Below are 13267 nucleotides of genomic sequence, written 5' to 3' on the forward strand. Positions count from 1 at the left end.
CATTCGTTTATGTCCAGGCATACAAACACACCTATTCTCCATTAGTAAAGTTCCTTTAGTACATCTGTACTAAGGATGGAATCTTCCCACTGGAGTTTTGTACATTTCAAAAGGATTTAAGCAAAAATTCATGAAAAGTTTCTAGAATGATAAATTCAACCTACTCATTTCTCACTAACTAAAATCGAGGGAGCCAGATATTGCTGGACCTTTGAATATTCGTATGGTCTTATTTCCCCTTACTACTTGTCCACATAACTAGAATAATCTAAAATTAATAATAATAATTAGTAATATAGATTGAAAGTGATGTGTAGAGGGGCACCTGGGTGCCTCAGTGGGTTAAGCGTCTGACTCTTGATCTTAGCTCAGGTTGTGTTCTCAGCGTTTTGAGTTCAAGTGTCACAATGAGCACTGTGCTGGGCATGAAGCCTACTTAAAAAAAAATGATGTGTAGAAGTAAGTGGCTATAGTATGCATATGGCTAGATGAGGCTAACTGACTTGGTCCCAGGAGACACTTCAGGTTAAGATAGACCTCTTTCTCATTCTGGTGCTTCCTCTAATGTGCTTGTCACTGGAATTGAGACTCCAAATGTATTTTCCTGGAATGCCATCAATTATGATTTAGAAAATCTTCTGTTCATGTAGTGTGGGGAGCTGTGGTTGTGCAGACCAGCAAAGTCTGTCTTGTCCCTGCAAGCTCCTCATCCTGTGACCAGTTTGACATCCCTGAACGTGTTGCTGAAATTCTTAAATACCTTAACTCAAAGTTTAACTCTAGTTTATTCACTTAATATTTACGAAGTGTGTATGTGTGTCTGGCTTTGTGCAACATTCTTTTCTTGTACCAGGGAAATAACTTCAGGCTTTTTCTTACTTTTAAGCAGACAGGTAGCTAGTTTTAGAAGTACCAAAAATGCAGCCTGGATAGCTGGAAGTCATATATTTGTTTAGCCTGTGTGTTCAGGACTGAGGAATTTTAAAAAACAAACAAGCAAAACCCCTCATATGATACCATATGTGACAGAAAAATCAGAGAACCCTCAGAAATTAGTTAACAGTCAAATATCGAAGTGGCAATGAGTTGAAATAAAACACTATTTTCTTTCTTGCACTCATTATGTTTTTATTTGGACACAAATTTCGTGAAAAGTAGGATATGCATGCACATTTTTAAGAAGATGATTTTCTATTTAGAAGATCTGGTCATTTATCTTTTACTTAGAGGTACACAGTAGGATCACTCAAGTCACAGCTTTCAATATGTATGTGGGGTTGTATGCCGGGGTGAACTTTCTGCAAAGACCATACAGTTCCCAGTTTTTCTCCCTTCTTGATGGAACCTTTATATTTAATTGCCTTAATGTGGAACATTTTTATACAGAAACCTAAAAGAAAAGAAGTTAAATTAGTTATTATCTGCATTTTAGTAGTCTTAAATCAGAAATTCAAAAAATAAGAACAGAAATAGAAGAAAAGACCAAAAAAAAAAAAATGAGAGTTGATTGAACTCAATGAGAGAATTGAGGAAGATGACAAAAATCATACCAGAAATGACTAAAATTACAAGATGCCCGAGGGAAAATAGATTCATATGAAAATTTAATGAACACATTGAGGAATAACAGAGAAACACTAGCTGAGAAAACTGAGACTATTGACATATTTCCTTGTTCTCACCCAGAACAATTTCAGGTCCAAGACATAGTCTAATAAAATGATTAGACTTCAGAGACAAAGAAGAATGGATGTAATTGGCACAAGAATGCAAATCTTAATAAATAACCAAAGAAAATATTTTTTTTTAATAGTTTATTGTCAAATTAGTTTCCACATAACACTCAGTGCTCATCCCCACAAGTGTCCTCCTCCATGCCCATCCCCCCCTCCCCCCACATCCATCAGTCCTCAGTTTTTGTCAGCATTCAAGAGTCTCTCATGGTTTGCTTCTCTCCCTTTCCCCCACCATTTCCGCCCTTCTTCTCCAAAGAAAATATTTTTAAAGACAAAGACCCACCAAATAGATAAGTAGAGTTAATGTAATACTGTCATTATAATGTAATATGACAATGTTGGGACCACATATATGAGTTATAACTATAAATGTTAACTCATCTGTTATAAAAATGTTCCTACTTGCTTAAAAAGCAAAATCCACTTCTATACAATTTACAGTAAAACACAACCATTGAAAAAGGCAAACAATTAAGGGCTGGATCAAGATTTGTCAAGCAAATGGAAACAATAAGGAAAGCAAGGATTATAACTCGGTTATCAGAGAGTAGGATTCAGGCCAAAAAGCACTAAAACAAAACAAAGGAGGACAATTTATAATGCTGAGCCCAATGACGATACAGCAGTTACAACTATCTGTGCACTAAATAACATAAACCATCTATGTAAGGCAGAGACTGCTAGAGATACAGGGAGAAATAGAAACCCACTAGAATATTTTAATTCACATGTCATTGAAAACAGTCAAGTGGACAGAAAACATAAATGCCTTAGAATTGTACTATCCGAAATGGTAGGCACTAGCGATGAGTGGCCAGTCTGTATTTGAAATGTAGCTAATCTGAATTAGATGTACTTTAAGCATAAGATGCATGCTGGATTTTGTAGTTGGTACACAAAAAGTAAAAATTAGTAATTTTATGTTGCATTTTGAAATAATATTACAGAAATTGAACTAAATAAAATATATTAAAATTAATGTTACCTTTTTTTTTAACTTTCTTAATGTAACTACTAGAGAATTTTTAATTATATATCTGACTTGTATTTCTGTTGGACAGTGCTGGTTTAGGAGATCTAGACAAAATCAATACAATGTGTCTTACATGCCTGTTAAACAATATGTGCACAATTTCAACCCTGCAGGCCAATATGACAACTACTAATATAACAGAAGAGGAAGACCTAAATAAATGGAGAATATGACATGTTGATTAATTAGAAGACTCATTACCTTGAAGGTTTTCGATTTCATCTGTATAGTCAGTGCAAACCCAGTCAAAGAGTCAAAGTCCCAACAGAATTTTGGGTGGAAAATGATAAACTGATTCTTTTTTAAATATATTTTTTAAAGTTTATTTTGAGAGAAAGAGAGAGCACGTGGAGGAGGGACAGAGAGAGGGAGAGACAGAATCCCAAGCAGGCTCCATGTTATCAACAGAGTCAATGCAGAGCTCAAAGTCAGGAACCATGGATTATGACCTGAGCGGAGGTCGAGTCGGACACCTATGTGCCCCTGATAAACTGATTTTATAATGTATTTGGAAATGCAAATCACCAAGAATTGTCAAGGCAATCTGAAAGAACTAATTCGAAAGATATATACTGTCTATCAAGATGTATTTTTGGCTTTTGATACTTATTTTGAGAGAGAGAGGAAGTGCAAGCAGGGTCGGAGCAGAAAGAGAGAAAGAGAAAATCCTAAGAAGGCTCCACACTGTCACTGCAGAGCCCCACGTGGAGTTCAGTCTCATGAATCCTGAGATCATGATGTGAGCCGAAATAAAAAGTAGGACGCTTAATTGACTGAACTACCCAGGCACCCCCAAGATGTATTTTATTTTTTTTTTTTAAATATTTTTATTTCTAGGAGAGAGAGATAGAGACAGCATGAGCAGGGGAGGGTCAGGGAGAGAGGGAGACACAGACTCTGAAATAGGCTCCAGGCCCTGAGCTGGCAGTCAGCACAGAGCCCGACTCAGGGCTCGAACCCACGAACCGTGAGATCATGACCTAAGCCAAAGTCGGACGCTTAACCGACTAAGCCACCCCGTCGCCCCCCCAAGATGTATTTTAAAGCTACAGTAATTAAGACCATGTGATATTTGTGCAAGATTGACCCACTGACCAATGAAATACAATACAAAGACTGGAAACAGATTCATGTTTATTCAGGCCATGACTTAAGACGGAAGACTGTACACTGCTGTAGAGTAGGGGAAAATAGTCTTTTCAAGTTAAGCACTGAGTCAGAAACTAATATGAGAAAAAAGATCTTGGTCCCTATCTCATTCCTTACACAAAACCCAATTCCAAGTGGATTATAAATCTAAATATGAAAGATGAAACAAAACTTACAGCTGAAAACAATATTTTTATGACTTTAGGATGAGCAAATGTCTTAAACAGGTAAAAACGTGTTGTCAATTAGGAAAATACAAATTGGACTACAATAAAAATAAGAATTTATGTTTATTAAAAGACAGCATAGAGAAAGTGGAAAGGTAACCCATGAAGTGGGAGAAGATATTTACAGTACATAGATTTGACAGAGGACTCGTATCTACATCATATAGAAAGCTCCAACATGCCAGTAAGAAAAAGGCAGAAAATACAGGGCAAAATACTTGCATAGGCACCTCACAAAAGATAATCTCCATGATATCAATAAATATAAAAAGGTGCTTAGTTGCATTGGCCATCAGGAAAATTCAGATTAAAGCCAATTAAGACATGTCAGGTAAAGGGTTAGTATCCAAAATCTATAAAGAACTTATCAAATTCAACACCCAAAAAACAATCCAGTGAAGAAATAGGAAGAGGACATGAATAGAATCTTCCGAAGAAGATATTAGATGGCTAAGACTTGTGAAAAGATGCTCAACATCACTCATCATCAAGAAAATAAAAATCATGTGCCCCTATGCATCAGCACTCCTGTATCCCTTTGGTAAATTCCTAGCAGTGCTATTCCTAGGTCAGAGGGGAGTTCTATTGTTAAGTTTTTGAGGAACCTCCTATGTTCATGGCAGCACTTTCAACAATAGCCAAATCATGGAAAGAGCCTAAATGTCCATCAACTGACGATCAAGAAGATGTGGTTTATCTATACAATGGAATACAACTGTGGATCAAGAAGATGTGGTTTATCTATGCAATGGAATACTACGTGGCAATGAGAAAGAATGACATCTGGCCATTTGTAGCAACGTGGATGGAAGTCAAGTGTGTTATTCTGAGTGAAATAAGTCAGGCAGAGAAAGACAGATACCATATGTTTTCACTTATAAGTGGATCAGGAGAAACTTAACAGAGGACCATGAGGGAGGAGAAGGGGAGAAAACAGTTGGGGAAAGGGAGGGAGGCAAACCGTGAGAGACTCTTGAATACTGAGAACCAACTGAGGGCTGATAGCGGCGGGGGAGAGGGGAAGGGAGGTGATGGGCATGGAGTAGGGCACTTGTTGGGATGAGCATTAGGTGTTATATGGAAACCAAATTGACAAACTATGAAAGAAGAAGGGAAATACAAATCGACACCACAATGAGATTCGTCCTCACACCCGTCAGAATAGTTAAAATTGACAACTCAGGAAACAACTGATGTTGGAGAAGACGTAGAGAAAGGGGAACCCTTTTGCACTGTTGATGGGAAAGCAAACAGGTGTAGCCAATTCTGGAAAAAAGAATGGAGGTTCCTCAAAAAACTAAAAACAGAACTATCCTATGACCTGGCAGTTGCACTACTAGATATTTATCCAAAGGATACAAAAATTCAGATTCAAGGGGGCACGTCACCCCAATGTTCAAAACAATGTTATTAACAATAGCCAAATTATGGAAAGAGCCCAAATGTCTATCGACTGATGAATGGATAAAGAAGATGTGGTATATATACACCATAGACTATTACTCAGCCATCAGAAAAAATGAAATCTTGACATTTGCAATAATGTGGATGGAACTAGAGTGTATTATGCTAAGCAAAATAAGTCCATCAGAGAAAGACAAATACCATGTGATTTCACTCATATGTGGAATTTAAGAAACAAAGCAGGTGAACATAGGAGAAGGGCAGGAAAAGTAAAATAAGATAAAAACAGAGAGGGAGTCAAACTATAAGTTCTTAACCATAGAGAACAAACAGGGTTGATGGAAGGAGGTGGGTGGAGGCTGGGCTAAATAGGTGCTGGGTATTAAAGAGGGCCCTTGCGATGAGCACTGAGTGTTTTATGTAAGTGATGAGTCACTGAATTCTACTCCTGAAACCAATACTACACTANACAGAACTATCCTATGACCTGGCAGTTGCACTACTAGATATTTATCTAAAGGATACAAAAATGCAGATTCAAGGGGGCACATCACCCCAATGTTCAAAACAATGTTATTAACAATAGCCAAATTATGGAAAGAGCCCAAATGTCTATCGACTGATGAATGGATAAAGAAGATGTGGTATATATACACCATAGACTATTACTCAGCCATCAGAAAAAATGAAATCTTGACATTTGCAATAATGTGGATGGAACTAGAGTGTATTATGCTAAGCAAAATAAGTCCATCAGAGAAAGACAAATACCATGTGATTTCACTCATATGTGGAATTAAAGAAACAAAGCAGGTGAACATAGGAGAAGGGCAGGAAAAGTAAAATAAGATAGAGAGGGAGTCAAACTATAAGTTCTTAACCATAGAGAACAAACAGGGTTGATGGAAGGAGGTGGGTGGAGGCTGGGCTAAATAGGTGCTGGGTATTAAAGAGGGCCCTTGCGATGAGCACTGAGTGTTTTATGTAAGTGATGAGTCACTGAATTCTACTCCTGAAACCAATACTACACTATATGTTAATTAACTTGGGTCTAAATAAAAATAAATGAAGCCAATGAGATGCTACTACATACTCATCAGAATGGCTGAACTGAAGAGGCAGTTGGGTGGCTCAGTCAGTTAAGTGCCCAACTCTTGATCTAGGCTCAGGTCATGATCTCACAACTCATGGAGTCTGAGCCCTGCATTGGGCTCTCCGCTGACTTCGTGGAGAAGTGGATAGGTAGAGAGGTAGCCCCAAGTATTGTGTGTGGAGCAACTGGAGCTGTTACACACTCCTCGTAGGAGCGTTAATTGTGACTACTGCTTTGGGAAACTCAGTAGCTGCTAGAGCTGCAGGTGCACATGTACCAGGCATCCAACCCTTCCACTCGTACAGCATTCTGCCATCACTGCATGTGTTGAATCCAATTATGCATTCTGGAACTGGGGAAATTAACAGACAGTGGATTTGTGAACACACTGGGACCACTGTCAGATGAACCCTAATGAAAATCTATGTTGATCACCTGACCCTAGGAGGCTCTATTCTGACTGGTTGACCACAGTGCCCTTTTAGGTGTCCAGGAATTAGCCTCAGTTTTTGAGCGAGTGTCCAGTAGTCTCTGAGAAGCCCAATTCTTTCTTCTTCCCCAGTGTACAGCCATCCTGGTTGTGGATGGGAACTGGTGGCAGTTCCCTTTGATGAGAGCTAAAAGTAAGAAATTTTTGGCTGTGTGACAGAGCCCTTCCTTAATGGGACTCAGCCCTGGTTTCTTTCAAGGGGGCCTGGGCTTGTGAGCTAGCTCAAGTCTGGGGGTGCGAGGCGGTTTTGTGACCCACTGTGGTGATGATTGAAGTCACGATTTTGTTCATCAGACCTAGAGTGTTTCCATTTATACAAATCAAATAAGGCTTTAGTAGGTTGCCCGTTTGTTCAGTTCNTTAAAGTAAGAAAATTTTGGCTGTGTGACAGAGCCCTTCCTTAATGGGACTCAGCCCTGGTTTCTTTCAAGGGGGCCTGGGCTTGTGAGCTAGCTCAAGTCTGGGGGTGCGAGGCGGTTTTGTGACCCACTGTGGTGATGATTGAAGTCACGATTTTGTTCATCAGACCTAGAGTGTTTCCATTTATACAAATCAAATAAGGCTTTAGTAAGTTGCCCGTTTGTTCAGTTCTTGGGTCACCATGATTAACTAGACAATGCCACAGATCTCTGTCCTTCACATGAATCTGATTGCCTCTTCAGTTCTGCAGCCTGTTAGGTAACCATGCCAACCTTGGCCTTGTCTACTAAGTGGACCCCACCCAGTGGCAGCAGTTTCTCTGGTCATTTGGGGCCTATAGAGAATAACCAGCATAGAGCCCTTGAGAATGTGAGCTCCTTCACAAAGTGTTTCTTATGGCCATGGTGAGGGGACTGTCCTCAGGGCCCGCTCCCGACAGGAATACACATTTGTGTTCATTAAAAGACACAGGCAGGAAAGTTCATAAGGTTTTCATAATCGCCTGAAAATCGATACTACTCAGATGTCCATCTAGAGAAGAATGATTACATAGATGAAATCTATGCAGAGAGTCAAGCACTCTACATTAATGAAAATGAAGGAACTAGAACGACATGCAAAATATACCTTGCAAACATGATGTGGAGTGAAAGAGGTCCCACCACAAAAGACTGCGTATTGTTTAATTCTGTTTATATCATTTCCCACAACAGGCAAAACTAGTGTATGGTGGGTTAATGATTATGCCTGCTGGAAATAACGAGTACAGGTATCACAGGGCGGGTCTCTGGGAGACTGCTGCTGTTTTTTTCTCTTTATTGTTTTAATTTTTTAAAACATTTTGAAAATGTTTACTAATTTATTTTTGAGAGAGAGCACAAATGGGAGAGGGACAGAGATTGAGAGAGAGAGAGACAGAATCCAAAGCAGGTTCCCGGCTCTGAGCTGTCAGCACAGAGCCTGATGAGGGGCCCAAAACAAACTACAAGATCATGACCTGAGCCAAAGTTGGACAGCTAACTGACTGAGCCACCCAGGAGCCCCAATTTTTTTCTCTTCATTTGGCTGCTGGTTACACAGGGGTGTTCACTTTGTGAAAGTTTAGGAACTGTGTGTGTATGCTTTGTGCACCTCTCTGTGTGAATGTTAGACCTCATGGATTAAAACACACACACACACACACAGACACACACGCACACAAATAAACAGTAAGCCCAGTACCTGGAGTACTAGGTGACCTAGATTTACCTAGGACATAGAAGCCTTTGAAAGCATTTCCTAGTCAAGTTTTGCAGAAATGCCAACATCTTTGAATTGTGGGATTCTAATAAATGGAAGTATTCATTATAGTAGATACTGTTGAAAGCAACCTTGTTTGTAGACTATTAGGGAAAACCACATGGGCCACACGAAGAAAGCCCTTCAGTCAGCTGTGCAGTTAGGTAGAGCGAGTGCATAAAGAAAATGATTTCAGAGGAAGAGGTGGAACACCTTTGAAAATGCATTTAGCTGTTTTACTTTGGTACCCTATGTCCTTTTCTATTCTAGATGTTACCATTTTGAAGGACGTATGACACTTCGGTGTTTGGCAAATGCATGAAATAAATATGCATCAAACATTTCCAGCCTGTGCTCCAGCTATACGCGACACCTCTCACCTCTTCCAGATATCCGAACACCATTATTAACGGCATTTTTGTTCTTATAAGGCTTCTCCTGGCCCACAATCGTTCCGGTGAAAGGCGCATACACAGTAGATCCATCAGGGCACAAGACATCCACACCCTGGTGAGGCCTATGATTTCTAAAATGTAAGTAAGAATGAACAGACTGAGGAAACCGCCCTTGAAACCTTATTGCCCAGAAACGTGGTGTTAGCTCACTGTTCCCAGATTAGGATATCAAACCCTGAAAGGGCTACAACAATGTAGGGCGGTCCCATCACTCTCTTTAGCTCAATGTTAACCTCCCTCCCTGCAGGTAGTAATAACCATATTGTAAACAGTAAAGTCTTTAAGATAGTATTTGGTATGTAGAGAGTCGTTAAGAATTTATTAACTATGATGTTATATGGCATTTGGGGGAAATGAGACAATCTATGTAATTTTTTTTAATTAATTAATTTTGTTGACATTTTTTTTTTGAGAGAGAGAGNCGGCATTTGGGGGAAATGAGACAATCTATGTAAGTAATTTTTTTTAATTAATTAATTTTGTTGACATTTTTTTTTTGAGAGAGAGAGAGCGCAGGGAAGGGGCAGAGAAAGAGGGAGAGAGAGAGAGAATCCCAAGCAGGCTCCACACTGTAAGTACAGAGCCTGATGTGGGACTTGATCCCACAAACCGTGAGATCATGACCTGAGCCTAAATCGAGAGTCAGACACGAGAGTCAGCTCACTCTTTGCAGCCTCTTCTCCCTTCTCATAGGCTAGTACCTGAAAAATCCAATCTGTGAGGATTGTTAGAAGTAAGTATAAAGCAACACTGAGAAGGTTCCAAGTGAAGTACCAGTAAGTTATTGTAGAAGTCAAGTGCATACACTTTAGGGTATGAACAAATTAAGTCTTAATTCTGGCAATTCAGAGGCCGTTTTTCCATATTTCCCATCTGAACCCTGCTGCTCCAGGTATTTGAGGTTGCTGTGGAAGTAGTATTTGTTTAAGTGAGAGTTCTACTATAATTAGGATGGAGATCAATGGATGCAATTGGATACACGGCCACTTCATCAGAGAATGGCACCCCCAAGGCAGTGCTGTGCCTTATTGAAAATTCACAAATGTGTCTCTTATTGTTTAGAAGAAATGGCCTGTTGAGGGCCAGCCTGGCTGATGTTGAACTCCCACATCGTGGGTCAGTAGCACCATGGTGTGATGGGAAGAGGAACCAAAAGCCTGAATCCTTGTGCAGCCTTTACCACCTCCAGCTGTGGTTGGCAGGTCCCTTAACACTTTATACCTCAGTTCAAGTCCTTCATGAATAAAATAGGATGGTAATGTTGAGTTTCACCTTGGAAAAAACAGGTGGTAACACTGAGAGGGAAAACACCACATTCTCTCCCCTCTCTGTTTATCACATGCTTTATCCCCAATTCAGAGGCCATACTTGAAGCAGAGGTCCCGGAAGTTGCTCTAAGGACAGGAGTACAGCTGATTTCATCGCTGAATTCCACTGTCAGGGGAAGATGACTGTGAGCACTTGAGGCAAAGACACTAAGCAAAGAGGTTAAGAACCAAAAGAATTTATGGTTATTTGGGAAACCCCATACCTTTGAGCAGTATAATGGCCACAGCCATGGCTGTCACATGTCCTGATCTCATTGGAAGTCTTGCCAGCACAGATACTAGCCCACGGTCCAGCCAGAGCTAAAAAAGAGAAACATGAGAAACAGATTTCCTGACCTCACATATTTCCAGTCTCTATTTACCTTGTAAGTCATCCAGTAGATTCAACACTTCTGTTTTCACTACAGTTTTCCTCTAACTTTCTGTACTTTACAGGCAGCTCTTCCTGACTCAGTTGTAAAGTTAGCATTTTCCGTTATCATAAAATTCTGTTTTATGACATGCACGCTATTTGTAAATGTGTTTATTTATAAACAGTGATCTTCATCATTATAGTTTGTTTCAGATTATCAACTAACAAATGGCATAAGTCATGCTTCTCAAACTTTCTTTGCTTATTACTTGGAACCACTGTGTTTAGGTTAAGGAGAAATAATCAAACACCATGGTGCAAAGAAATAATTCAAGAAATTCTAAAGTAACTTAAAAATGTTCCATTACTGTTAGTCCTAAAAATCAAATCTAAGGATAGGTTTGAATTAATGGAGAAGCAAATTCTGAAGCAGCAAAACAGACTCTGCACTAAATAGATCTCTTTCTCCCTGCAAACATGGAAGAGGGAGGTTCTTAGAAATGAGAACATGTCAGATCAATTTAGCCGAGAGCGGAGGGAGAAGACAAGGAAAAGAAGGAAGTAGAAATAATTCTGTGCACACTTGTTTTAGGTGCATCTTTTCTTTAGTATATGCCAAATTGAGATAAATGCACAATTGAATTAAATTTCCCGGATTTCCAATGTTAACATTCACAGAGAGGTGCAGTTAGCAAACTCATTCTTTCACTTTGAAACACACTAACAGAAGCAGAAACAAGAACCAGCTAATTTGATTGTTGATTTTCTCTAAAGATATTTTAGTATTCATTAATATATGTGCTATGGGAGGAGCTATAGAATATGGCCATTTAAGCATATTCTTTAATATATTTAGAAGATGGGCTTCAGATGTCTTGTACCTTCGAGCCAAGCTTCAAGTCAACATCTTGATCGAGATATAATACCATCACTTTGGCAACTAGTATTTATTCTGGGGAATTGAGGCAGATATTAGACTATTTATTAGTGTACTTATTTTTCCTTTCCTGCTGTGATGGTTAAGAGAGCATTTCCTTTGCCCTAATCCACACCAGTCGCTTATCAGGTATTCTCCAAATCAAATTCTTACACCAACTCTTTATTCTCTAATTATTTTCCAATTAAATCCTAGACCAAGATTGACAGACTTTTCTTAAAGTCCTCCATTCCACTTTTATGATTACCTTGTTCAAGAATGACAACATTCAGGTGGAAATCATGGAGAACTCCCCTTCCCCACGTATTCTTCCTAGTCCATTTTCAGTAATCAAATACAGAAATTTATCTTGTGATTGTGATATTCCTGACTTTCAAATCTATTTTTGAAATTTGTTTTTTATTTTTTTATTTTTTTTAATTTAAAAAAAAATTTTTTTAATGTTTTTTATTTATTTCTAGGAGAGAGAGAGATAGACAGCATGAGCAGGGGAGGGTCAGAGAGAGAGGGAGACACAGACTCTGAAAGAGGCCCCAGGCTCTGAGCTGGCAGTCAGCACAGAGCTCGACGCGGGGCTTGAACCCACGAACCGCGAGATCAGGACCTGAGTGAAAGTCGGACGCTTAACCGACTAAGCCACCCGGGTGCCCCTGAAATTTGTTTTTTAAAATCAGCCAAGCTTCTAAAATTGGTTTTTTGACTTACCCGTTGAAATGAAAACAGCAAAAAGGAGGACTCCTGTGGAAAACATTTGGCTTTTGCTTTCCTTGTGATGTTACTTTCTCTGATAATTTGAATTGCCCCCACACTCTTTGAAGAGTAGCCAAGGTTAAATTATGTAGCCTTGGAATTCTGCATCATTTGCTTCTTGAGTTTACTGTGAGATGTGAGATGCACACAAAAAATACAAGAATGAAGCAAGGCAAAGTCGAATATTCCCTGGGTATCTATTTGGCTCACACGTAGGGCATACGTAGAAGTGTTTGATCTGACAAAGGAGTTAATTTTATTGGAAATGCTGACTAAATATTAACAGAAAGTGATAAGGGAGGTGACTGACTTCTGCGCTGTGACTTCATGAATGGCTTGTACATAGGAAGAATACAGAAATGTGCACAGATCAATTTTAAGATCATAGGTACCTCTCAAGAAGGAGGGCAATAGAATTGTGGAGGGGTATACAGAGTGCTTAAACTCTAACATACTTAGTTAAAAATGTGAGAAGGAAATGTGTAAAAGTATTAATTTGTTAATTATTGGAGGTAGATACATGGCTGTTTGTTAATCTTTGTGCTTTTCTGTATATTTCAACCAATATACAATATTTCTGTATATTAACATTTCTTTCTTGTTATGCTTAATATT

The 13267-nt window shown here is 39.1% G+C and overlaps 1 protein-coding gene across 1 annotated transcript; it reads right to left on the bottom strand.

Moving 5' to 3' along the window:
• Nucleotides 1-1119: 1119 nt before the first annotated feature.
• Nucleotides 1120-12787, bottom strand: LECT2 (leukocyte cell derived chemotaxin 2). Its single transcript, XM_077768934.1, has 4 exons — nucleotides 12608-12787; nucleotides 10817-10913; nucleotides 9211-9356; nucleotides 1120-1390 (listed from the first exon to the last, which is right to left on the bottom strand). Exons 1-4 carry the CDS (start codon nucleotides 12651-12653, stop codon nucleotides 1224-1226), a joined length of 456 nt encoding a protein of 151 aa, XP_077625060.1. The 5' UTR covers nucleotides 12654-12787; the 3' UTR covers nucleotides 1120-1223.
• Nucleotides 12788-13267: the final 480 nt, after the last annotated feature.

The sequence above is a fragment of the Crocuta crocuta genome, unplaced genomic scaffold (assembly GCF_008692635.1).
Source record: "Crocuta crocuta isolate KB4526 unplaced genomic scaffold, BGI_CrCroc_1.0 scaffold64, whole genome shotgun sequence".
Lineage (NCBI taxonomy): Eukaryota > Metazoa > Chordata > Mammalia > Carnivora > Hyaenidae > Crocuta > Crocuta crocuta.